Source organism: Rhodamnia argentea, chromosome 8 (genome assembly GCF_020921035.1).
Source record: "Rhodamnia argentea isolate NSW1041297 chromosome 8, ASM2092103v1, whole genome shotgun sequence".
NCBI classification, from domain to species: domain Eukaryota; kingdom Viridiplantae; phylum Streptophyta; class Magnoliopsida; order Myrtales; family Myrtaceae; genus Rhodamnia; species Rhodamnia argentea.
In genome coordinates, this window is record NC_063157.1 from 7,695,570 (window position 1) to 7,720,310 (window position 24,741).

General features: G+C 39.5%; 3 protein-coding genes and 1 non-coding gene across 12 annotated transcripts; 1 reads left to right on the top strand and 3 right to left on the bottom strand.

The window, feature by feature from the left end:
• The first annotated feature begins 457 nt into the window (after positions 1–457).
• Positions 458–7,210, top strand: LOC115736672 (probable NOT transcription complex subunit VIP2). 7 transcript variants are annotated; one of them, XM_030668491.2, is made up of 14 exons: positions 458–538; positions 1,805–1,948; positions 2,367–2,475; positions 2,553–2,731; positions 2,851–3,232; positions 3,988–4,200; positions 4,307–4,402; positions 5,116–5,204; positions 5,301–5,495; positions 5,711–6,160; positions 6,260–6,312; positions 6,401–6,442; positions 6,598–6,742; positions 6,845–7,210. In XM_030668491.2, exons 2-14 carry the CDS (start codon positions 1,931–1,933, stop codon positions 6,902–6,904), a joined length of 2,031 nt encoding a protein of 676 aa, XP_030524351.1. In that variant the 5' UTR covers positions 458–538; positions 1,805–1,930; the 3' UTR covers positions 6,905–7,210. The 7 variants fall into 7 exon arrangements, with proteins under 7 accessions (XP_030524351.1, XP_030524353.1, XP_048139660.1 ...); XM_030668493.2 differs by having other exon boundaries at positions 2,367–2,436; XM_030668492.2 differs by lacking the exon at positions 458–538 and adding an exon at positions 545–743.
• On the bottom strand, positions 2,395–2,475 carry LOC115736828. Its single transcript, XR_004014946.1, has one exon. It is a non-coding gene; the product is annotated as a small nucleolar RNA snoR35 (small nucleolar RNA).
• A 2,253-nt stretch (positions 7,211–9,463) lies between the features above and the next one.
• Positions 9,464–17,959, bottom strand: LOC115736811 (E3 UFM1-protein ligase 1 homolog). Of its 2 annotated transcripts, XM_048283771.1 has the most exons (20): positions 17,578–17,958; positions 16,844–17,155; positions 16,497–16,763; positions 15,942–15,989; positions 15,202–15,267; positions 14,995–15,098; positions 14,084–14,177; positions 13,947–14,003; positions 12,720–13,164; positions 12,472–12,626; positions 12,317–12,382; positions 12,164–12,232; positions 11,982–12,074; positions 11,823–11,888; positions 11,358–11,404; positions 11,200–11,263; positions 10,820–10,897; positions 10,671–10,733; positions 10,000–10,092; positions 9,464–9,814 (listed from the first exon to the last, which is right to left on the bottom strand). In XM_048283771.1, the coding sequence occupies exons 1-20, from the start codon at positions 17,749–17,751 to the stop codon at positions 9,713–9,715; spliced, it is 2,463 nt and encodes an 820-aa protein (XP_048139728.1). In that variant the 5' UTR covers positions 17,752–17,958; the 3' UTR covers positions 9,464–9,712. The 2 variants fall into 2 exon arrangements, with proteins under 2 accessions (XP_048139728.1, XP_048139729.1); XM_048283772.1 differs by lacking the exons at positions 10,671–10,733; positions 10,820–10,897 and having other exon boundaries at positions 17,578–17,959.
• A 1,087-nt stretch (positions 17,960–19,046) lies between these two features.
• On the bottom strand, positions 19,047–23,378 carry LOC115736810 (nudix hydrolase 9). 2 transcript variants are annotated; one of them, XM_030668679.2, is made up of 9 exons: positions 23,205–23,378; positions 22,994–23,068; positions 22,560–22,616; positions 21,976–22,061; positions 21,223–21,281; positions 20,763–20,911; positions 20,338–20,481; positions 19,980–20,138; positions 19,047–19,524 (listed from the first exon to the last, which is right to left on the bottom strand). In XM_030668679.2, the coding sequence occupies exons 1-9, from the start codon at positions 23,310–23,312 to the stop codon at positions 19,426–19,428; spliced, it is 936 nt and encodes a 311-aa protein (XP_030524539.1). In that variant the 5' UTR covers positions 23,313–23,378; the 3' UTR covers positions 19,047–19,425. The 2 variants fall into 2 exon arrangements, with proteins under 2 accessions (XP_030524539.1, XP_030524540.1); XM_030668680.2 differs by lacking the exon at positions 19,047–19,524 and having other exon boundaries at positions 20,024–20,198.
• Between the last annotated feature and the right edge of the window lie 1,363 nt (positions 23,379–24,741).

Sequence of the window (24,741 nt, forward strand, 5' to 3'; positions counted from 1 at the left end):
ATAGAGCCCGAAAAGAAAATGATTGTCTCTCACGCCCTAAATTATCTCTGTTCTTTTTTTTTAAATTCCCCGGAAAAAATGTCGAGTACCCACAATATCTCATTTTATATAAAAGAAAAAAGTAAAAAAATCAAAATGTTTGAAAAAGAAAGTCAAATTGATATATATATATATATATATTTGTACATGGTTTAAACGTATTTTTATTTTTCGTTTGACAAAAAAAAAGAGGAAAAAAACATATTTTCAGTTTGAGAATCAACTAAAATATGGTTTTGCCGTTTTTCTCTTTTATAAAAAGAGGGGTAACAAAACGCGACTCCCTTCTCGTCGTTTCGTTTCGGAAAAAACGCAGAGATTAATTGAGGAGACGGAAAAGAAAAGAAAAATAAAAATAAAAACAAAAACGAAGCCCTCTCTCGCTCTCGTTCTCCATTGTCCTCTCGACGTGTGCAAGTTTGCAACCTGATTTAGGGCAGGCAAGACTCGCTCAGTCGTCCCCTCTTCTGATCGATCGCTTCTCTCTCTGTCTCTCAAGGTACGCTCTTAGCGAGTCCGAGTTAGTGCTCACTCGTGCCGGAGGCTCTGTGTTGCTTTGGCCGTTCCCCGAGTTCAGGTTCACTTCAATCGAATCCGTTCCTGCGCGCTCTACTGTTGGTTCGAGTAGCTTCGGCGAGTGGGAGTCGGTTTCGCGGTGGATTGATCTCTGTACTTGTAAGCGGATTTAGCCGAGTCGTTGACTGGTGGGAAAACGATGCGGAGTAGAGCTTGTGATTTTTTTGTGTTTTATTTATTTATTTATTTTGCGGTTGCGAATGTTCAGTAGGCATGGCTGTGGTAATGTGGAAGAGCTGATTTACTATAAGCATCATGATAGAACTAGTTGTGGAGTTTAGCTGTAAGAGATTGGACTGAGATGTGTTGTTCCTGGGTGTAGACAGGTCCATTCGGAGTAAATTTAAGGAGTAAGCTCGCAAAGAGTCATGCTCGTGGATGTAGGGCAGTCAAATAGATGTTTACGTCATGTGCTGAGTTTTTGTTTTCTCGGAAAGCATAGTGTGTAATTGTAAGCATTTAGGTTTCATTTTGGCCTGCAATTGCCTTTCTGTGAACGGTTTGAGAAATTTTTCTGTTTACTACTTGTGTAGTTTATCTTGTTTTTGGTAGATTGCCATTTACAATTAATTTTCTGTTCTGTCTCTGACCTTATCAGTCTTCATTCTCTTTCCTTCCGATTGTTCTAGAAAAGTTAGAATGTGTGCTGTGAATTACACAGAAAAATCATTGAATGCCTGTGCAATGATAAGCATTTAGGGTTCATTTTGGCGTGCAATTGCCTTTCCATATAGGGCTTCGAGAAATTTTCCTGTTTACTTGTGTAGTTTATCTTGTTTTTGGTAGATTGTCATTTACAATGACTTTTCTGTTATATCTCTGACCCTGTCGGCCTTTGTTCTTTTCCTGCCTATTGTCCTAAAAGAAATAGAATGTGTGCTGTGAATTTGAAAGAAAATTCATTGAATGCCTGTGCAGTTTAATCTTTTGACATAACACCGAAGTAGTCAAATGTCGGCTCACTTAAACGAGAATGGATATGGATGGAGGACAAATAATGGGCTATCAATGTACATTTAGTAGAGGAAGCATTGGATATGGTTTCTTTTTAATCATGGACCATAAAAACCTGTATATCTATATCTCAGTTTACACTACGGCTGCGGAGTGAGTATTATGCAAAATGTTAGGTATTTGTGCACATGGTTTGAATTTTGAGCAAGTACTCACTGTTATGTGTCCTTTTCAGGCTATAGATTGAATAAACCGGTGAAAAGCTTGTGAAATCCGCATAGTTCTCTCTGACTGTCAAGAGAAGGAACGGCTGCTTTTCTGCAAGGAATGATTTTTCACTGATACTTTTGACATATATGCAATGTCGGGGTTGATAAATGTACTACACTAACCTTGTTCCCATTTTTTTAATTGAGCTTATAAGTGCCATGATTTTGTGAACATAATAAATTAATGGTCATCAAGTTGGTGCAACTGCTTGAACTTCGTGGGTCGAGTGCCTTTCAAATGAAGATGTTTCTAGCTGCTCAGTCAGGGAATTTCAAAAATATTGTAGTATTAAGAGAAGGCCTTGCCATAATATTTATATATGAAGTTATAAAGCGAAGTCATATGCCCTGCTATATGAGTCATCCGATGCTGGATTCTTTGTGTGTTCTTTCTATTTGGAAAACTTCATTCACATGTATAACTTGTTTTTTATGCCACATTAAGGACCAGGAATTACTGCTTATATTAATTTGTATGGACTAGTGAGTCAAATCAGCATTTAAAATTTACCTCCCTTGTGCTTGCAGTCTTCTCTTAATAACTCAACAGCAAATCTCCCAGACGGCACTGGACGATCTTTTGCGACATCCTTCTCTGGTCAGTCTGGTGCTGCTTCCCCTGTTTTTCATCATAGCGGTGGGTGAATATGCTAAATGTTGCTTTCATCAATACTGCTGGAACTTCTCATAATATTGAGGCTAAATGTCTTTCAGGAACTATTCAAGGGTTGCATAACATGCATGGGGGCTTTAATGTTCCCAATATGTCTGGCACAATTCCATCAAGAAGCTCCACAATAAATAATCTACCATCAGGCGGTGTCCAACAACCAGCTGGAAATCTTTCTGGTGGTCGATTTGCATCAAATAATCTTCCTGTCGCACTTTCTCAGGTATTTTAGGGGTTCTCATGATGTTGAAATATGATGTGGTGGACAATTGTTGGTTTTAAATTTGACCTCTATGCAAGCCGTTAACTGCTACATGATCAATGTCTCGATGCAATTTGCAGCTATCTCATGGAAGTTCCCATGGACATTCAGGAGTCGCAAACAGAGGGGGTCTCAATGTTGTAGGAAACCCCGGGTTTAGTAGTAATGCAAATGGAGTTGGAGGGTCCATCCCTGGTATCCTGCCTACGTCTGCGACAATTGGAAATCGGAATGCCGTTCCCGGATTGGGGGTGTCCCCAATCTTGGGAAATGCAAGTTCTCGCATTTCAAGCTCTATTGGTAACATGGTTGGAGGTGGCAGTATTGGGAAGAATTTAAATGCTGCTGGAGGAGTATCCATGTCTGGTCTTGCTTCTCGTCTAAATTTGAGTTCTAATGCTGGATCTGGAAATTTGGGTGTGCAGGGCCAGAATAGACTATTGGGCGGTGTACTTTCCCAGGGTATGTGATCTTACTGGTTGTTTTGGTTTTATTTTTATTTCTAATTAGCACACCTTGAAGTGATAAAAAGTAAACATGTCTTGAAATCGCCCCTATTAGACTTGATTGCTAATGTTTCTTTCTTTTCCTTTTGAGCTAAGCCCTTTTTACTATGGTTGTTACATGAATTGGGTTTTTTTTCTCTTAACATTCAATCCTGTTTGCACAGTTTGTCCATTTTCTATCTGTCTGATCTTATCTAGAATGCTTCATTGCCCCTCTGGATACTGATTGTAGTTGTCCACCATTGCAATGTGGACACTTTCAGTCAGTTAACACTAGAGGATACTATATTCAGTTTCCAAGTGAGCTTTCTGTTAAAGGTTTTTCTCTTTTTGGTCAAAAGCTTTCTGGTAATGTTGGATCACTCATTTTTACAGATGGATTAGCATTATGGTCTGCTCTTGTCAGAAGGTGTTTTTGTCTCGTTAGCCTTTTGCAATTTAGCTTTTCCCTCTGATGAAGAAAGGTTTTGGGATAGATAGACAAATGCAGCAAAAGAGGAAGAAGAGAAAATAATAGAATCAAGACCGAGTGTTTTTGTTTAACTTGATAGATGTTACTCCTTGCACATCTTATAATTTCTGCACATAAAGTCTGGCTCGTATTGCCAATCTAATTTCTGTATTCAATTAGGAATCAAGAAAAGCAATGGGAAGAGTGATCTGCTGATAAACTGAACTCTGGGCTGCTTCATGTCGCGTTTTTGTTTTCAGGATCTCCTCAGGTGTTTTCTATGTTAGGCAATTCTTATCCTTCAGCAGCAAATCCTCTTTCACAAAGTCATATGCAACAAGTGAATAATCTTAGCTCTATGGGGATGTTGAATGAGTTGAACTCAAGTGACAGTACCCCATTTGACATGAACTTAGATTTTCCTCAGCTGACCAGTCGTCCTAGTTCTGCTGGAGGGCCTCAAGGGCAAATAGGTAAAGTGGAACATTCAAATCTTTAGTTGATGGATACTTTCTGTGTTGTTAATATTTTTTTCGAGAAGATGATAGAAAGTATTTATGATAAATGCTGAAATTTTAGGTTCTCTTCGGAAACAAAATCTTAGCCCAATTGTTCAACAGAATCAAGAATTCAGCATCCAGAACGAGGATTTTCCAGCCTTACCAGGATTTAAAGGTAAATAATCTCAGCTGTGTAGCTTTTCTTTTTATTATTACTTTTTTGTATTTCCCACCATAGGAGTGTTTGGTTCATTTCTTCATATGGTTCTTTTGCTTGACTTGCCAAATTTCACCAGTTGTGTGGTTGAAGGGAAAGGTTGTTGAAGACGTTACGAATTCGGGGTGGAGCAAGTAAACTTTTCGGTGTATTTTTTTACATGGATAAATATAGCACGACGATTTTTTTTTTTTTTAATTGAATGATGTGACCAGTTGAGTTCGTGTTATCTTGCTCATCATTCTCTATGAAGGAGCGTTTCATCCTTTTAATGCCTCTATGCATAGTTGGGTATTAGTCAAAAGGATATTTAAGGGTGGGCCATTGTTTCGACATGTTTAAATTACAAAATGTTGTGCTTCCTGTGGATTTTATTGCAACTTATGATATATATAGCATGTTCTACCAATTCCAATGGATTTTAGCTGATGCAGGGCATTCATGTTGGATGTTTGTGCTGATGGGGACAGTCATTTTCGTAACCCAGCAACTCCTCAAAATGACTTGTTGTGATATTTGTTGCTTACCATATCTTTGCAGGGAGAAAAAATCATATACCTTGAGGCATTACTAGCTTGATTCTATGATTCGTGGAATGCATTGCATCCCTGCATACTGCATGGAATTATGTTCCCCAATTATTACTGATCACGCTGTTAGATCTTTTACAGGTGGTAATTCAGATTATTCTATGGACTTGCACCAGAAGGAGCAACTTCATGACAATGCTATGTCGATGATGCAATCCCAGCATTTCTCGGTCAGTCTAAATGTCCTGGGAGAATTTTCTTTCCCTTTTACTAGTTGCTTGATCTGCGCTCAAGTCTGCTGTGAGATACAATACATTCATTTGCAGATGGGAAGGTCCGCTGGATTTAATTTAGGGGGAGCATACTCATCTCATCGGCCTCAGCAGCAGCAGCAGCAACCGCAATCTGTGTCCTCAGTCACTGGTGGTGGGGTTTCCTTTTCACCAGGGAACAGTCAGGATCTTCTACACTTGCAAGGATCAGACATATTTCCATCTTCTCAAACAACATATAACTCTCAGGTTTGGTAGTTTTACGATGTGTCTTTTAATGAAAAGGTTGGAAAGATTCTCTTTGATGTTGGATACAGACTGGCAGATGAGACATCTTTATCTGTGGCAGAGAAGATTTTAATTCTATATTAATTATTGAAACTGAAATGTAACCCTCACATGTTATATAAATGTGTTCCTTATTAACGATTGTTGTCTTTGACAAGGACTTTTTGTGTTGATAGGGTTTCCAAACAAGTGGACCTCCTCCTGGTGTTGGGCTTAGACCTCTAAATTCACCAAGCACTATGTCTGGAATGGGTTCTGGAATGGGTTCGTATGATCAGCTTATTCAGCAATATCAGCAGCAGCAGAACCAATCTCAGTTTCGCTTGCAGCAGATGTCTGCAGTTAATCAGTCATTTAGGGAGCAAGGTATGAGACCTATGCAAACATCACAATCGACTCCTGATCCATATGGGTTGCTTGGCTTGCTAAGTGTTATTAGGACAAGTGATCCTGATCTGGCATCTCTCGCACTTGGCATTGACTTGACTACACTCGGGCTAAATTTGAATTCTTCTGAGGATCTTCACAAGACTTTTGGTTCCCCATGGTCCGACGAGCCAGCAAAGGGTGACCCAGAGTTTAGTGTTCCTCAATGTTATTATTCTAAACAGCCACCAATTTTACATGTAAGCTGATCTTCTTTTAGTTCCTCCAATTTTGTGCCATTTTCAGTTATGTATCAGATTTTATGGCTGCACTTATCAATATATTATGTTTGGTTGCAGCAAGGTTATTTTGCGAAGTTCTCTGTGGAGACATTATTTTACATATTTTACAGGTGCTTCACTGTAGATTTATTTAGTGCTCCTGCAAATTGCATGGCTCATGATTCGCTAACTCGCTATTTTGTTTTGGGTCTTCTGCAGCATGCCTAAAGACGAAGCCCAATTATATGCTGCAAATGAACTGTATGCTCTTTCATTCAATGGATTTTGTTTTCCTTCTTGCCAAGAAGAGAAACTATGTTTTGTGCTTTTATGCACTTTGTGCCTCCCATATTTTTTTATTGTATGTTAGTCTCGAGTTTAAGGTTCTAACAGAACTGGAAACCTTTAATTGGCAGCTACAACAGAGGTTGGGTTTATCACAAAGAGCATCGGGTGTGGTTTTTGAGGGCGCCTAACATGGAACCCCTCGTGAAGACACAATTGTACGAGAGAGGATCTTATCACTGTTTCGATCCGAGCAGTTTTGAAATAATTCGCAAGGTTGGGTTGATCAATACTACCTCTATCAACCTTTTTTTATCTGTATTTGTCATTGGTTCTGCTGGGCCACTTCCAAAGCTCAAGATCTAAACTCCTTTGCAGGATAATATCGTGCTTTACTCCGAGATGCTGGAAAAGAGACCGGCCCTACCTCAGCACTAACCAGTCATCAAACCAACTGATGTAAAGCGCGCGTTAATGTTCTTTTTTTTTTCTTTTTTTTTGTGACTGAACATGCATTTAGTCTTTTCTTGCATTGGTAGTTATGCAAAAGGTTGGCGATTATTTTCTCAATGTGATAGTTGGCAGCAGAAGGTTGTCGCTTTGTTATTCATCTATTGACTGGGTGGATGCGATGAAAGCGATTCCTCCTTTCAAGTATCGTGAGCAGCTATTGCACCCCTACTTTGTTTTTAGAGAGCTTAGTATTGTCATCGTGCCGCTTTTATATATTCAGCCGTTCTGTTATTTTGCCTCGGTCATAGTCGACATCTTGTGGTGTTTTGCATGGGTCTCGCTTTGTGGAAGGACTTGGGGTTCAGATCTCGCTTGCCTGAAACTCAGTTTTGTTTCTTGTCAAGACGCCGAAACTTTATTTAGTCTCCGCCTAATCTTATATTTCTTTTTGACATGCTTCAGCTAAGGAAAAAAGCCGATGTACCTCCAAATTAAAAATGACTGTTAGGAGGGGTGACCATTTGACCTTTGTTTGTTCCATAGGTAAAACACAATATGGCATGCAAAACCCCTCCAACAAAAATATGGTGGTTAGGTTCTGATTAAATAAATCTGACTAGGGCAATCAATCTGAATTTGAAGTAATTTGTTATAGAAAAAGCTTCCTCAACCCAGAGCCCTTGCCTGCACCTAGTGAAGGTTAAGGGCGGGCGATGGTCGCTAGCCCTTGCCTAGGGCTTGTGAGGCCTAGGCTGGGACTGGTGAGGGCTGGCGACCTTTGCTGGTCCATGTGGCAATGGGCGGCGGTGGTGGCAGTGCCTCATCATTGAGGCTTGGCTTACCCTTTTTTGTTTTTGTTTTTGTTTTTGCTTTTGCTTTTGCTTTTGCTTTTAAAGTTTTCAGCTTTTTAAAATTAAATTTTAGTGTCTTTTTTTTTTTTTTAATTTAGTTTAAATGTGATTTAAAAAAGAAAAAAAAAATATGATGAGTAGGATTAGAGAAATTAATTTAAAATGTCATTTTTCGTTAGATAAATTGACAATGTTAATGGAATGATTTGATTATACCAATTTGAAAAATTTTAAGGCTTGATTGCATTTTTAAAAAATTTTATGACTCAACTACACTTTTGGAGTTTTAGGATTTTTGGTTCGGTTGGCAACGATTTCGATCCAAAAAATTAATTATGTTCGGAATTGATTTTTTCTAATTCTGTTTAAGTTTTAGAGAATTAGACTGCGTTTGGTAACTTTACAACATTTTTGTTCTTGAAACAGAAATTCATTTGGGTACCGCACAAAATTTGTTCTCGATAACAATTTCTCCTCCCAATATTTTTCATTGAAGTCAAATAATTACGTATTGTCATTAAAGTCAACCTATATAACATCACTAATAAAATGAATACAGATCATGCATGATCCATAATTAGCCTATTTATTTCGTGTTGTTGTAATCGTTTATTTATTTCATGGAATATTTGTTTCTTATAATTTGTTAAGAAAAATGATATTGGTAAAAGATTTTCATGTAACATAAATCTAGTGAATTTTTTTTTTTAGTTTCAAATTTTTGAAAAGGTTTCTTTTATTTCTAATTTATTTTCCTTTTTCTTCGGGGAGGGGGGGATGCTGATGATGACTAGTGGCAAATGGGGGGTGATGGACGGGGATGGCGATGGTGGATGGCAAACGGTGAGCGACGTCCGGTGGTGAATGACGGCAGTGGACGAAGGATGATGGCAGTGGTAGACGGCGGCGGCGAAGCTCCCTGGTTGAGCGATGAGATCAATAGACGAGCAAGAGGAGTTGGCTGGTCAAGTGTTCTTCCCGAGGCTTTGCCTCTTTATTTTTTGGATCGAGGGAACAAAGTGAAAGCCTTCCTTGAATATTCTCACTCTCGTTTCTCAAAAGTGATTATGAAATAAAGAATCAATTTTTTTTTATTTTTTTTCTGCTCCAAATCTGTTTTCAAAAAGAGAATCAAAGAATTTGAAAATAAAAATCATTTACTTTACCAAACAGATTTTAGAGAATTTGATCGTTACCAAACATACCCCCGGTGTACATTTCCGTTTTCAACTTTTAGAACCATCACCTTTGGGCCATTTAAACAATTCTGAGCCCAAAGGTCCTTTAGTGGCCCAGTCGAAGCCACTTCCTGACTGGTCCAGCTCTACTTACGCGTGCCGTGTCCGGACGACACGGCCCAGACAATTTATGTTGTCTTTTGTTTTAATTTTAGTAGCCCAAAGGGCTTTTTTTTGCCTTTTGGCCCATAGCTTTTGGGCCACTGATCCACTCATCAGTAGCCCAATTGGCATTGCACCATTCGAAAGGGACCTGGCCCGGCCCGGCCCGGCCCAGCATCTGATGAGCCGTGCGGCCCATAGCATGATGCATGCCCGTGCCCAAGTAATGCCTGATACAGTGGCAGGCCAGATAATCATCTTGATCATCAGTACCAGTAGGTAAAGGCAGTTCTGATCCAGAAAGAAGTCGGCCATTCCATCTTTTGCCCTGACTGATGATCACAGATAATGCCTCAAGAACAAATCAAATAGTTACAGGACCTCCTTTTTCACCCCCTCAGATCACACATGAATTTTCACATTGGATCTCTCTCTCTCTCTCTCTCTCTCTCCTGCACAAAGTTAACTCCCCCATTACCAACATGGTTGCCGGTGTCGCAAGATCATTTGATTGTCTAACAAATTGCCGTAACATATCCTCTCCAAGTCTTTAATGAGCTGAATGTGATCTTGTCTTGCGATGGCACAAATCTGGCTAATTCTCAAGATTGAGGCTTGCTGAGCACTAGGCTCTTCAGTGCTGGCATTAGACTCTCCAGAAGCTCCCTCTTACTAGAAATTCTCTCAGATGCGCAATCCTCTTCCTGAGGAGGAGGTGAGAGAAAACAATAAACACCAGATACATGAAGGTAATCTTTTCAAGGAACTTTTCGAATTCAAAGCAGCCAAGACAGCAAATGAAAGGTTCAGACCAATTATCAACACAGAGACAAACTTCATTGATAAAGTACATGTTATTACTATTATCTAACATGGATTTTTTTCTTACATCACCAGTGGAGGCAGAAATCAGTGACAGGAGGGTGACTGTAGCGGCTTGGTAATCTGTCAAAATCTGGTAAGCTGAGTCCTGTAGCTTATCCTGACACATAGACATATGAAGGTAACAAAACTAACAGAGCAGAAAACATCGACGAAAATTGCGAACAGTTGCAAAATGAGGAGAGTTTGCAGACCTATAAGAACAAATCACTCCACCAGATTTACAAGCATCAAAGCTCCACCAATTAATGAGGCAATTCTTAACATATCAAGCTTATTTTCAATGAGTTCTGCCAATTTCAGGTGCAAGCATCTGTTAGGATCACAAACAGCGCATTTAGTGCTTAGGTGGGGAAAGTTGGAGCATTTTAAAGCAAACAGAGCTTGCAACCCCCTCACACCCACCAAAACCACACGATAACATTGGATATCCATTATTCTGAAACATCAGAACACTATTATCTTAGTAATTTGCTAGGGTTTAATAATGAAAAAGGGAAGTGCAATGTAAATGGTATTACATTGTCTCACTTCCCAGGTCATGCATTAAAATAACAAGAACCACATGCCAACAAAACCTTCGAAAAAAATGATCTGGTAGTAAGACAACTTTCTTCCTGGACAGATTCACATAAAAGAGTTTCTCGTTTCACAAGCAGTATCCCACAGATACAATACCTTCAATCTGGTAATGGCAATAGAAATGGCCCTCCCAGGAGCTTGAAGAGCCTTACTATGAACCTACACGATGGGGATGTTTTAATCACCAGGCAAAGAAACAAAGTGAATCAGACAAAATACATAGAGAAGCAATGGCTACTACTGACCTGAATATACAGCAGCGACACTACTTTTGGCAGAAGAGAGATAGGATCCTCTTCTGTAGACACTTGAGAGGTCAAATCCTGCAGTGCCACTCTGAACTTGTTATGCAAAGTAGAGTCACAAGTGCAAAGGCAAAATAAAATGATTTTCTATTGCCTTCATTTGCATGTAAGACAGCAAAACTCGGGATTATTTGTAGACAACAGATCTCCGATTAAAAGATTGCTTGAGAACTAATAGCGAAGATTGAATGTGAGATAAAAAATCAGATTTATCAAAATATAAGCAGATAAAGATGACAAAAAGGTCATGGACAATCACAATTACTTACAAAATAATGTTCTTATACCTGACATTAAGTAATCGAGTGAAGCAGGCTTACCTTGCGGTAAGAATGCAGAAGTGCCCTTTCCAGTTTCTTGTCAAGCTTTTTCACTACCAATCCGCTGAAAAAAGCAATCAACTAGAAATAGTAAATACAGAGTTGTATGCTAACACATGCTAAAGAACTACAAATAACAATACAAACATCATAAATACCTCTCCTCTGCAAAATCTGTCAGCGCAGTCATGAAAGTTTCCACCCTCTGTCATTGGTAACTTTCATAGTCATTATAACACAAAGTGACAAGAGTTACTATATAACATGCAATTCCATTGCCCACAATATCACGAAATGAGAATTCCGTCGAAAAAAAAAAACTGCAACATCCACGAAATTACTGCATATCTCAATCTGTCACTATTAGAAAACTATTCAACTATGATGTCTGTCAACACAAGAAAAACCGAAACAACTGAGAAAGGATAGCTACAACATTGAAAACTGCAAATAATCGAAAGGTATATCTCCCAATAAGCAGATAAAAAATTGCTGAAAAGTACCAAACTGAGTAAAACGTCAAGGACCTGAATCACACACAATATTTATCTGGAGGGAAGTCTCCTTAGTTTCTTATCATACATCAAAACCAAAACATTATTTGACTTAATTCAAACACAGACCTTTCCCTCCAAAGCGTCAACCACTGCAAGAGCCTTCTTTGAAAGGCTTCCAGGGAATGTCTTTGCCTGCACCAGAAGAAAGGTGTAGATAAGACTGTCAATCCAAAATTATTATCACTCCGTTTATGAAAGGTAGATCAAGGGATTTAATCTCCATACAAGAGCAGTTCTTTCTACAGAACTAAGTGAGACACACTGTGAGTTCTCAGGATTTTCGGTTTCAGCACCAGTCTTTAATTTGTTGTAAGCATCCTGCAAATCACGAATCTATCACATGCTCCCTCATAAAAGATATACTTCAGGCAACAAACAGAATGATGAAGCAGCATATAAGCAGCTACCAGATCAACAAATAGCGTATCTACAATAGAAGCAGCTGTTGTTCTCAAGAGATGCCTGTGTAAAACCACCTGTAAAGCACATGAAACTGCCCTTTAATATATTTAATCAGAAACAGTTTCCTATTTGTGATTGATAATAGATAAAGGACATACTGAAGTGGATGAATCATCTTCAAACAAATCTAATGCCTTTTCATATAGCTGTATATTTAACAAAGCCTGCAACAGGAAATGTATGAGAAAAGATAACTCATTTAGCCAAATATAGAAGGGCAAACAAGACCAAAGAAGCGAATCATCTTGCTCACTTCATCGATTTTTTTTTGCAAATCATCAAGCAACCGTTTCATTCTCTCTGCGTTTTCTGTAAACACTGCCTTTCTTTTTTCCTTCCAAGAATTTATTAGCATAGGTCTCAAGTGGTTGGCTAGAGACCTAATTATACTGGATGGATCATCAACACCTGCCAAAATTGATGACCAATTACATCATAATCAGGTTATATCTGTCATGTACTACATTCAGAATTAAAACACTGTATTATAAATCATCACACCTTGCTCTTCGAAATCGGGAAACAATGTAGTAATCACTTGCACACTCCATTCTTCTGAAGGAATACCCTGGTTTTCTTCTTGCGATTTGGCATCTTTCTTAGCGCTTGATTTCACTTCTGACGTATGCACCGAAGGCACATCTTTGCTCTTCTTCTGGTTTTTCTTGGATTTTGCCGGCACAAAATCCTGATTGTCTGGACCACTCTCAGATGCACCAGATTTAGCATTTCCAGTAGATTTTCCCTTCTTTTTCCTTCCCCCTTTATCCACAACATGTTTAATAGACGTACTCCCACTTGAAATTTCATTTAACTCGGAGGAAAAGCCAGAATCATGTGCTCCTTTAGCATCCTTGGCTGAATATCGATCATCAGAAAGATTAACACTAGCAGATCCTGAAAGATTAGCTACTACCATCTCTTTTTCCAGGCGATCATACACATCCTACAATAATAATAAAATGTAAGTGAGTAATCACTTAGAACATGACTGGCTCAAACAATTGGTCATGCCTCTAGTACCAAAAGGAACTCAAGACCTATCAAGTAAATTGCATGAACAGAAAGGGAAAAAAGTTCCAAATCCTTCATTTGGCAATTAATTAACTAGAAATAAGAGACAACAAAGAAAGGAGCTAGATAGTAATTGGTAAGTGAGGTCGATGCGCAAGAATGGAAGACATGTAAATCTAACGTAAAAACCCAGAAGCGAAGTGAAAAACAACCATTCAAATTATGAAAGGCAAAAAAATCTCAATACAAACTGCCCATACAGTGTCAAAGACAGATTGCATCTTTCTAGTGTGACTTCAAAATATTGCGCTTTTGGCCACCCAGACTACCCAAATTGAGGCCGAGAAAGAAGACCCATAGAAAAGAAAGAAAACTTAGAGCAATAAAAATGCATGACACTTTCACGTAGTAGGAACATTGGACGTGCAGAACATCTATCGACCTCTATCAAGCAACTCGATGCATTGTTCCCAAGCAAGAGAAGATGACTGGGTGTCAAGTGCTGGGAAGTACTTTCATAGCTAAGATGGACATATCAAGCACCTATTAAAAAAATAAAACGGAGTGAATAGGCCCTCACTGTTTGTGAGCCAAAACATATTTAGGATCAGAATATCATCCTTTTGAAGGAGAAGATATCATCTAATCCAATTACTAGATTCCTAAGGAAAATCATCTGTGAAATGAAGGAACACTAATTACAGAAAGACTTACCTTGATAAAGGCATTGCTAAAGACAAAGGACTCCCCAAGGATTAGAGCTTTATTAGACTGCAGAAATCATTTCATTTATAATTATCAGACAACTGATTAAAATATCGGAATCATAAACAGAAGTGAGAAACTGTTACCTTGAGAGCAGACTGAACAGATGGACAATATGATAAAATCTCAGATGCATCTTGAGAACCAAAGGATGCAGGTAATACAGATAGTGAGTCAATCCTGCATGAACAAGTAATATCAAACACGAGAAATGGAAAAGTTTTTACAATATCGTGATAAAATAATCAACTAAATGACCATATGGTTCTTGCATTATAATGCGAACAAATTTCATTAGAATTATCTAGAATAGTGCTTGTAGAAGAAATGAACAGACAACAATAATGCCCGATGCAGTTTCTTTGTCCCTAGGAAATGTGATACAGAACTTGTGATATCAGAGTTATATATACTGAGGTAAAATCATTCAGAAAACATGAAACATGTTCTCGAGGTGAAGAAGACTAAAAGGAACTAAACAAAAGCATTCAAAAACAGGTGACTATGAGTTTATTACATTTAAGATGTACTATCAACACTTGAACCCTACCGTACCGACTAAAGGGAGGAGACTGAATGAATTTCAACGCGAACATATTGTCCAGATCATGATAACCAATACACTCTCCAGTACCCAAAATCATGAGACAAATATATCATAGATCATCAAAAATATTAAATAAGCTCAAATCACATTTCAAACACTCGTTCAATTTCTAAATAGGCGAACATATTAACAAAGAATCTTGGAGAGCATTAACGTAAATCCTATCGCAAAGATTTCAAAAAATTCAAAAGTGAAAGTAGACTATGAAGACATTTATCATTACCGTCCAAGGGGCAACATCATGGATATTCATTTGAGTACAGTATCTTGTTCTAACGCACACGTGTACACACAAAAGAATTTCAGTTAATAATGCTTCCTAATGATCCCTACTGATGAGAAACATATACGGGTGCGTTATATATACGGAGAATCTTCTGTAGCCATTACCAGCTAGAACGTTCAACAGCATCTTCAATAGCAGTATCCACCATTTCTGTCAAGGAGGGGTGCACAAAAGCATTTGCCAATGGGAATCCATCAGGATACCTGGACTAATTAAAGTACATGGCCAAAATCTGATTAGAGAATAGACAAATAAGCAAAGAGATGCAGAATGAGCTATTTCATCAATATCAATTATACAGCCAAAAATACCTGTAAGAATTGAACAGGTTGCGATATTCCTAGTCTGCTAAGCGTTTCATAAGTGATGAAGGAATTCTGCCACACACAAACAAACAGTAAACTAAGCACTCCAGGAAACTCGACAAAAGATGAAAATTAAGAGTCAGCACCTCCAAACCCAAAAGGTTAAGTACATACATCATATGCTAGTTCTACTACAGTACTTTTGGGATAAATTGCTTATATTGCCCCTACATTGGCAAAACCTAGTAAGATAAATCATTTAACTAGTAAAAAATTCATAAATTTCTGTTAAAGAAACAATTGGTTTCATTGCAATTTATGTTTCAGGCTTTAAGCTTGTAGTAGACTTAGCTGTCCAAAGGTAATTCAATTAAAATTTCTCGCTCTTGCTAGAGAACCACATCTCATCTCAACAAAATAGAGTCTGCAGGACGCAGTGAATGCATATACAATGATTCAGGTCTAAACATCCCGCCTATTCCTATAAATCAGCATAATTTGTACTACACAAACAAAGGTATTGGAGTGATGCCTTTCAGAATCATGCCAATATAAATCTTCAATTTGATCTTCTATTTGATTTAATCGACCCTCCTAACTCTCCTAAAGTAGTATCGTCCTTTTCATCCGGCCAAGAATTCTGTGCTGCGTGACTAAACCAAAAAGCAGAGAGAGAGAGAGAGAGAGAGAGAGAGAGAGAGAGAGGAGGAGGAGGAGGAGGGGTGGGAGCATATAAAACCACATACCTGAGAGAAAAAAGAATCAACACATTCCTTCTGAGCAATGGCAAAGACCTGTAGCATATTGACATGTTAAGTGAAAGAGCCAGCGTGTATATCATAATAAATAAAAAGATACTCTCTCATTAGGAAAAACATATATTTGCAAGAGCACACAAAATGAACCTGCACCTACAAACGCAATATCATATGAAGAAGAGTACGCTACAATGCATCAAAGCACTATTATTCGTCCCTTGTGCCTCCTACACTCAAGGTTGACACTACTCGCCAATCAATCTTCTAGTTCCCTTGGCATAAATCAGAAACTAAACATTTTCGCCCCTATAAAAGGGTGGTGAAAACAGCAGATATTCCCGATTTAATATGAAATTGAGAATTCTTGAGGAAAAGAGCAGTACAGAATCAGTTGAAGTTATTGACGACAATCCCACTATAAACAAATTTTGGCAGCCACACACAACTATGATTACTCTAATGGATGTTTTAGAATCTCATTAGTCCTATTGGACAATCCCATAGTCTTCAGAAAGGAAGGAATGAATTAGGCAAATCACATACAGTTGGAGTCCAGTACACTCCTGCACGGAGTGAACCCAGGATCTCTCCTCCCTTCAATAGCTCATTGAATAGGGATTGGAAGAATGATGCCTCAACGGACACTCCAGTAGCTCCATCCATTTCCTGCAGAAGTTGCTGTAGAGAGCTCCACAATGCAGACAGATTTGCAGGGACAGAAATGCCTCTTGCTGCACCACGAACCATAGCACTAACTCTAGCAACATATGCCGGAGTATACAACTGCCCACCTTCAAGCCTTCCTTTCACCTAAAAACAAGGACAAAGTCATCGTCGATAGGGTCCACTCTTGTTATGCGACATTCGCAAGACTTGGAAAATCATAATACCGTGCTCCCAAGTCGAGGCTCCAACACTGATGTCAATAACTCCGAGCCAACATGTAATTGTGCAGCTAGCTCTGCTAAAGCTATCTGACTACATTCTTGAAGCCGCTCGTTAATCTCTTCAGCTACAGAGTCCCAGTAATGTTGCGATATGATTTCCCCCTGAACAAACGTAAGGCCTGGATTACCAGCCACCATAACTTGAGCTTGCTTCTCAACATGGTACAAATCAACCCCAGTAGTGTCGGCAAGGTCAATTAGAGAAACACGTCCCAATTTTTGTACCTCTGACAGCATTTCATGCCTCAGTTGTTCCTATAAAGAGAACAAAAATTAAGAAAATTCTCTAGCATTTAAACAATGTTTGAGATGGAAGAACAGTCAGAAAATTCTCTAGCATAAGTTTGTACTGGTTACTCAGCTCTACAAGCGCAAGATTGACCGTTTGTAAACTCAACTAAGCCAAATTTTCCGTTCTACCGGTCTCGACAAAAACAGGGAAAGAAAAAAGCCACTCCAGAAAGGTAAACCACGACACAAGCCCTAATTCTACTTCCCCCTAACTTGGTGGAAAATGCAGGGAGGACGCTACAACAGACTTGCGCCATTCTTAAAGTACGCGAGTTAGCTGCTATGGAATTCACTGATCATCTCCATCAATATCGCCCAAAAACTGTAGAACGATCGAAAACCAGACTCGATATCAATTGGGGAGAGAGAGAGAGAGAAAGGCGTACAGGGGTGATGTACTCCTTGCCGGAAACGGTGTGGAGGAGATCGAAGTCGATGATGTGGAGCTCCTGGAGCTTCTGGACCAATTCGACGACGTTGCGTTCGGAGAGACGGACGAAGGATTTGGCCTGCTGAGCGAACTCGAATTGCCTCTGCAACTCCAGCAGTTCGTCGTCCATGGTTTTTCGGCAGGGATCGAAGCGTCGTTCTCTCCCAACGAAGAAGACGATGCAGGGGCTCCGATTGAGAATTTATCTCCAGAGCAAAACCACACGCGTCGTCGAGCTCCCCGCTTCGCTGCTGCTCCCGAGTGCGATCGCGTCAGTTTAACCAAACCGATGAATTATCGAGCCTCTCTATCGTGTTTACGTTCCCCAAAGAGGAGTTGGAATATCCCAAAGAAAGGATAAACGTTTTTTTTTTTTGGTGTTCGGTCAGAAAGTTCAATTTTATGCTTTTCAGTACTTTTTTTTTTTTTTTGTAAGTATGTATTGATCTTTCAAAAAGCTAGATACAAAAGATACCGGACACAAAAACCATGAACTCAATACGGCACATAGTGTGACATGAAGAGTTCAACGGTGAACCGGTCGCAAAATACATCCAAGGTAAAAGAAGATGACCTAGAAGCCAACAAGCTAATAGAGTAAGATAGTGCTACCAAGTAACCAACAAAAAAAACTACAAGGCTGGAACCGCAATGCATCGACAAAAGTGGCACCAGCCATGAGAAGAAGCAGTGGATCGGCAACATCGGTAGAAGGATGCAACGGTGCTGAGCAAATACCCACTGGTGATGTAATAGGAACCGGCTAGAGGGACGTGTCGAAAATATGAGAAGATAAACCCCAATTATTCTGAACACGTCCGTTACGAGGATGATCTCGAATGCATCCCAAGGTTAAAGCCTTATCCTTGACCAGTTTAGTTAAGTGGGAGATCAATGCCGGAAGATAGAGTTGCTTGTTCCGGAAAAGAATATCATTTCTTGTGGTCCAGATAATGTGACAAAGGGTGCCAAGAGCAAATTTAGCCATCGTGTTAGAGAAAGAAGGCCGACGTAGATGTTTCGTAGCCCATCTCATAAAACCCTGCCATGGTCGGCTTTTCAGTACTTCTTCAACTTCGAAAATTTCATTCTCTATTTTTCTCTTTACGATCAATTCTTTTTATGGTCTCTTCTGTTTTGTGCGTGTTTAGTAGATTTGATCATGCTTATCACGACGTAGAATACGTCATTCTCCACGTTAAATTCATCTGATAATCGCATTTTAGCGCAATACCGAACGAAATGCTCAGATTTACATCGACAAACACTCAGATTCTTCCTGGAAACCAATGTCTCTGTATGAAATCAAATTCAACTGCCTGCATTTCACGGAAGATGTCCACATCTTAGGAACGATGCAGAGAGCTTTTCATAGACCTCCGTGAGTCACCGTAAACGACTGCAGGAGCCGCTTTCAAAAAATTAACGTCAAATGATAGTTCAGAAACAACATTATGAGATTAACCTTTGTTGACATAATAATGAAGTTGAACAAACAGTGGCAAAATAATCTATGCAGTGTTACAGGTAAAGGTGACAGAGAATGTTGAACCGTCCTCGGAACGGATTCTAAATCGAATTCACAAAGTGATAGCCTTACATTTATGTTTTGCAGATCATGACCCGGCCATTCGATCGCATGGCCATGGAGCCCATCTGGGTTCGCCATTTCAACGGCATTAAGTAAGTATGTGATTCTAGGTTTTTAAGCGAAAGCATAACACATCGATTGCAGGAGGGAAGTAATGGGAATTTTTGTTGTCAATGCATCTGAGAATTTTGGTCGACCACAAGTCCAGAGCTTTCATCTCGTGTCCTTCCCAGTTTCCAACATCAATTTATAGAGAGCAAAGCCACCTTGATGGCAGCCAGGCATTTTAGAAGTCAAGTTCTCCAAATCAATCTGACAGCAGAAGAGTAGATAACTGATTAGATCGAAGTAGAAGGGTTGAAAAGGCATGCGGGTATTCTATTCATGCTGTCAACACTTGGCTTAGAACTAATGCGTAAGAACTATAGCTTCGTTCGAAAGTTGATGGCTTAGAACTAATGCGTAAGAACCATAGCTTCGTTTGAAAGTTGATTCTGGACCAACTATCCAACGTCATGGTTTAAATGTCCAGAGGTTATTTCGTAGGTTCCATAAGAGCCACTGATGCCAATTCCTATGGGCTACAACACTATAGATACAACTCCGATGGCACTACGCTATACAACATCTATATTTTCTCATGCTTTTTTCCCTTGACTGTATAATTGTTCATGCTTGAATGTAATTCGTGACAAATAGGCAAAATTTGCACATTACATGTCAAGGATTACTGTGGCAACTCAAATGAAACAGAAGTTTGGACTCACCAGTGTCACTGCATAAAGTTGAGTTGATTCAAAGCCGTCTTGTGCACTAGAATAGCATTTCTGAATTTCATCCGAGTGAAGCGTGCATGTCATGAAGAAAAAAGCAGCTGGTCTTACATTCATCTCCCGACGAGATATACCAATAAAAAGTGGATTGCCCTGCATGAATGTCAAGTGGTCAACACAAGTGCTTCATCAAGCTAGGTAGGTCAGCCTAGCCTGCAATGCCATTTTTAGTCTACATGGTCTGGGAATAATTTCACAGCGAGTTAACTAAATTGAAGCACAGACCATATATGCTCAGGAAGCAAGTAAAACACAGACTATTTGGTTATGCTCAAATTCGCAATTAACTCACGAGGGATGAACCAGGTACTCCAATTTCTTCATTCACTTCTCGGACAATGCTGTCAAACATCTCTTCAGAAACTCTCTTGTTGAGCATCTCGGACTCCCTCAAACTCTTGCCAGGCTGATGGCACACTATTCCAATTTCTTGCGGCTGCAATCAAGATAAACAGAGTGTACAACCATAAGGGCCTAGAAAACCCAAAATTCCATCAGAAGCTAAAAGACGACTTCATTACTGCATGTAATCTCTTTAAATAGATCTGGGCAAGTGACAGTATGATATGCTGTCATGATGGTGATGCCAATTTCTCTCTCACAGCATTAACCATCCAACACACATTCTACTATTAGAAACAAATAGCTATGTGCTACTTTACTTTTATTTTTGGGTTGGATAAAGCACAAAAGCTCTTATAATCTTGTGTTTAGTACCTCTGGATGGCCTCCTGGGAATACAAAGTGACCAGGAAATTCCCCAACATTATTGCTTCTTCGCAGTACCAGTATTTTCTTGTCTAATGTCTCCACAATTGCACCATTGCCTAACGGACTGGAGGTGTGTTGACAGCAAATTGTGTCCTCTGTACAAAGGCAACAAACACCATAGAGACGAAATGAACATCAACCGGGACTGAAGAAGACGCAAGCAACCCCAAGAGATCTGAAAATTTGTAGGCTATGTCCTGTAATGCCAACCATCTAATTACAGAAATTGAATCATTAAAACTATTGCACGCTTGTCTCCACTTAAATTTCTTCTTAGAAGCAGAATAATAGTTATCATAATACATTTTCAAGCCATGAGAGCAGTTCATTCATATTTGGGTGCATGATTGTGTGAGAGAGAGAGAGAGCACAGTTCAAGATGAATTTCAACAAGAACTGAAGATACCTTTTGATGGAACTAGGAACGTTTCCCACAGAGGATTCAAGTTTGTCCCAACGAAAGTTCTGAAACAAAATTATATGGCATCATAACAGCAGCAGACTGTAGACATTCCTTAATGAGAACATAAAGTCACATAATAACCAAATGCTGTGAAATTAAAAAATATTGGTGACTATTTCTCCTTAAAGCAAGTTCAGAACAGTGATCTTGACTCTTGAGTGAATCAGAAGCAGTAAGAAGGGGAGGTACTGCCATTCATCATTTAGAATTAGTACATCAGTTAGCCACTAGGGTTCTAAAGCTAGAAAGAATTAGCTTGGTTCCAGGTATGTATCAATTTGCAATCCTTATTTTTACCTCTCTGCAACAAAAGTATTACTATCTCAAAACAGAGTGCTCGGTGAAATAAGAAATTGGAATGAGAAGTCTTAACTGATCCTTCATGGGATTTTGAGTTTCACATGCACAACAAGCATAATGATCCAACCTACTCCTCTAAATAGCTATCACCCGGTTTTCTACTGATGTTTGTCATTGGATTGGCAGTTTAACTAATGCTCTCATTACACTACTTATGCTCATGACATGGATGAAATAATAATTATCCATTGGATTTTGTAAGCAACCGACACCGACTAGCTAAGCAACCAAATACAGAAAGTTTGCAGTCGTCCTTGCACTGTTTTTCTTGTGTTATGTATAATCTATGCTTTGAAAATCAAAACATTCTTCATTCAGAGAGAGAGAGAGAGAGACCTGTAGTCTGTTAGGCCAAGGTGGAGTGATACCCAAGAAATTTTATCAAATCCACTTCCTTCCTTATCTGTGATGTATCCTGCATACTTTGAATCTATAATTAACTCAAAACACAGTTCATTTTAGCATGCATGAGTAAGCATGCGCATCTACAGCCTCGCAAGTTTCACATTGATTCTTCTAATTTTGGCTGTTGAACATTTTGAACTGGGATATTCACCAAGCAATGGGCCGGCAAACGAGTGGGATAACTCCTCTCATGTCATTAGGTATGGAGGTGCACAAAAAAACTAATAATACAAAATATCTCAGAAAGTCCATTGCATAAGATCAAAAGTGAGTGATGCAATCCCAAATATCCAGAAACGCCGTTCAACACAAAAGCCCATTTGGCTGCAACCGCCAAAAGTATGTAGCTTATTTGGAACTTCACCACCCTATTCCTTCATTAAGCACTACCGCAAGAAACCATAGGCTCTCAAATCACGGTGCTACATAACAACTGTGACAGTTGATCAAGCACACTGCAAACTGGAAGTTCTTCTATTCAGGACACCCAGAGAATAAAAGAAGTATCGACATACCCTGAACTTTGTCCCATTGTACAGAGATGCATTTCTCTGAATTCTTTGGTCCCATATCTGAACAAGAGAGACAAAGTGAGGGGACAAAAAAAACAGCGGATCGACAGAAATTGGAAGGGGCATCTTAGAACAAATCCCGCTAATTCTGTCAATAAGCCGCTTCATGTAGCAATCAAAGCTCAGTCACTGCTTTGATTACGGATCACTGAATCAAATGCGAAAGCAATTAATGAAGTGCTGCAATAGAAGTTAACTTTTATCGAGTTCAATTTGCCTGTAATTTGCCAATCTGACGAGTATGTCAACTTAAAGCAATGGCCAGAAGGCCCAGAACCATAAGACCAAACTTTAACACCATCCGAGAGCTGAAAAGCAAAGCTATTGTCGACAAAGCGAAAGATGATCAGACATCGAAGGCGCAAAAATAATCTCACCTCAGAAATGGAATTCTCCAAGTCGATGTCGGGATGCGGAATCCTATCGTACGACACATTGAAATCGGCAGAAACCTTAAAAAAGTAGAAACCACGAAAACGGTTACTACAAACAGGCGCGATCGCATGTAATGCTGCCTATTAGAGCGAATCAGATGGTGCGCCGGTTTCGGCGTGACGGCGGAAGAACAGAAAGCGAGGGAAAAGGCACCTGCGACGGAGAGAGGCCGAGGGGACATGAGAGGAGGAGTTTGTAAGGAGGGGAAGCATCTCCATCTTCGACCGCGGAGTGCGTCGTCGCCACCACCTGCGAATCCATCGACGCCGGGACTCGAGTTCTTGGCGGGCTATTCCGACGAGGGGAAGAGACTTTGATCGCTCGCCAACGTGGACTCGGGTCGGCGCGCGCAAAAATTCCACGAGATTGGGTATAATGATCGGGCGGGCTCGGGTCGGCCCGGCCTCAAATTCGGGCCTAAATTCTGCCGAATCCAAATGGTCTTGCCTAAGCCCACCCACAAAATGTCTTCGGACCTTTGTAGCTCGGATCGGGCTTAGGCGGGTCCACCGACAGGACTTACCAACAGTTACCGATATGATGTCACGGGCCATGTTGATGGGATGGCGAAGGATGGCTGTGTCCTCACAAAAATGTTATTTTCTCAATTTTCATCGGAAACTTTCATTTCTCGTCTTCCAGAATTTTTCCCGCGACGAAATATCTTAAACCGAAAGTCGTTCTTTATTTTTTCTAATTAAAGGATGTATGTTTTGTGACCACTCCAGAAACGAAATATCACAGGTAATAAGAAATTCGATAATTTTGCTTCAAACAAAACTATATAAGCACAAACCGTGTTCGAATATGACCGGCGATAAGGCGTGGAAAGTACAGCTACTTCAGCGGAACTGAACTTAAACAAATTAAACCCCAATTTATTTTATGACAAAGTTTGAGGACCTAAAAATGTTAGGTTAGAATTTAATTGACCACGCAACACTTCAAATATAGATACACATGGGAATTTAATCAACAACGCAAATTCGAAAGCAACAGCTAAGAAACACGCTAGAATTCGATCGACGACACTAGTTTGGAAATTAAAAGTACAAAGCATGAAAGCAAAATATAGCCGAAAAGATAGGTGAATTTGTAGATTTGTGCATGGGGCTTCTAGGGAATAATCGATGGCATTTATAGTGGTTGTGCTATAACTGCCCCCGAGCAATTTTTCAGCAGATATATCCCTATTCCTCCATCTCCGGAAATTTTATACCCAGGCTTTCACGATGCTATTATCTCGTTTCCGAACGGTTACTTCTTTTTGAAAATGTGTTTGTTGCTCCATGAAATCAATCACTTTGTTTTCTAGCAACTTCAAACTCATAATCGTATTTTGGTGCTCTTTATGCTTTCAGCTTTACCCCGACTCCTTGACAATTTATCAATTTTATTGATCGTATATCGACAACCGATCGGCAGTAATCACCAATGTGGACAGATACCGATATGGATCCTATCGCTACGATCGTCAATAATGAATCGCATGCTTGATGACATCTGCACTTTATTTACGCGTCTATCCATATCGACAATCTGATCACTTTTTGGTGCAAACACTTACTTTTCCAAATACAGCATTGTAGTCGAGATCGACCTTTAACCGTTCGGCGGTTGAAGTATCAAAGCGAATTTGTTTGGCATGGTACTTCATTAAATTAGAATTGACTTGAAAAGAGAAAGAAAG

Bases quoted from the DNA above. Each gene is read 5' to 3' on its own strand.
- LOC115736811 (XM_048283771.1), bottom strand. From the start codon at position 17,751: ATGGACGACGAACTGCTGGAGTTGCAGAGGCAATTCGAGTTCGCTCAG. The intron at 16,764-16,843 runs GTATTATGATTT...CCTTGTTTTTAG, and splicing joins AGCCTCGACTTGGGAGCACG to GTGAAAGGAAGGCTTGAAGG. The intron at 11,264-11,357 runs GTATTTATGATG...TGCTTTTTTCAG, and splicing joins ACAGATTTTGCAGAGGAGAG to CGGATTGGTAGTGAAAAAGC.
- LOC115736810 (XM_030668679.2), bottom strand. From the start codon at position 23,312: ATGGATTCGCAGGTGGTGGCGACGACGCACTCCGCGGTCGAAGATGGA. The intron at 20,139-20,337 runs GTGAGTTAATTG...ACATTCATGCAG, and splicing joins GAGTACCTGGTTCATCCCTC to GGCAATCCACTTTTTATTGG. The intron at 19,525-19,979 runs GTGAGTCCAAAC...TTCTGCTGTCAG, and splicing joins AACTTTATGCAGTGACACTG to ATTGATTTGGAGAACTTGAC.
- LOC115736672 (XM_030668491.2), top strand. The intron at 2,732-2,850 runs GTATTTTAGGGG...TGCAATTTGCAG, and splicing joins TTCCTGTCGCACTTTCTCAG to CTATCTCATGGAAGTTCCCA. The intron at 6,743-6,844 runs GTTGGGTTGATC...ACTCCTTTGCAG, and splicing joins GTTTTGAAATAATTCGCAAG to GATAATATCGTGCTTTACTC.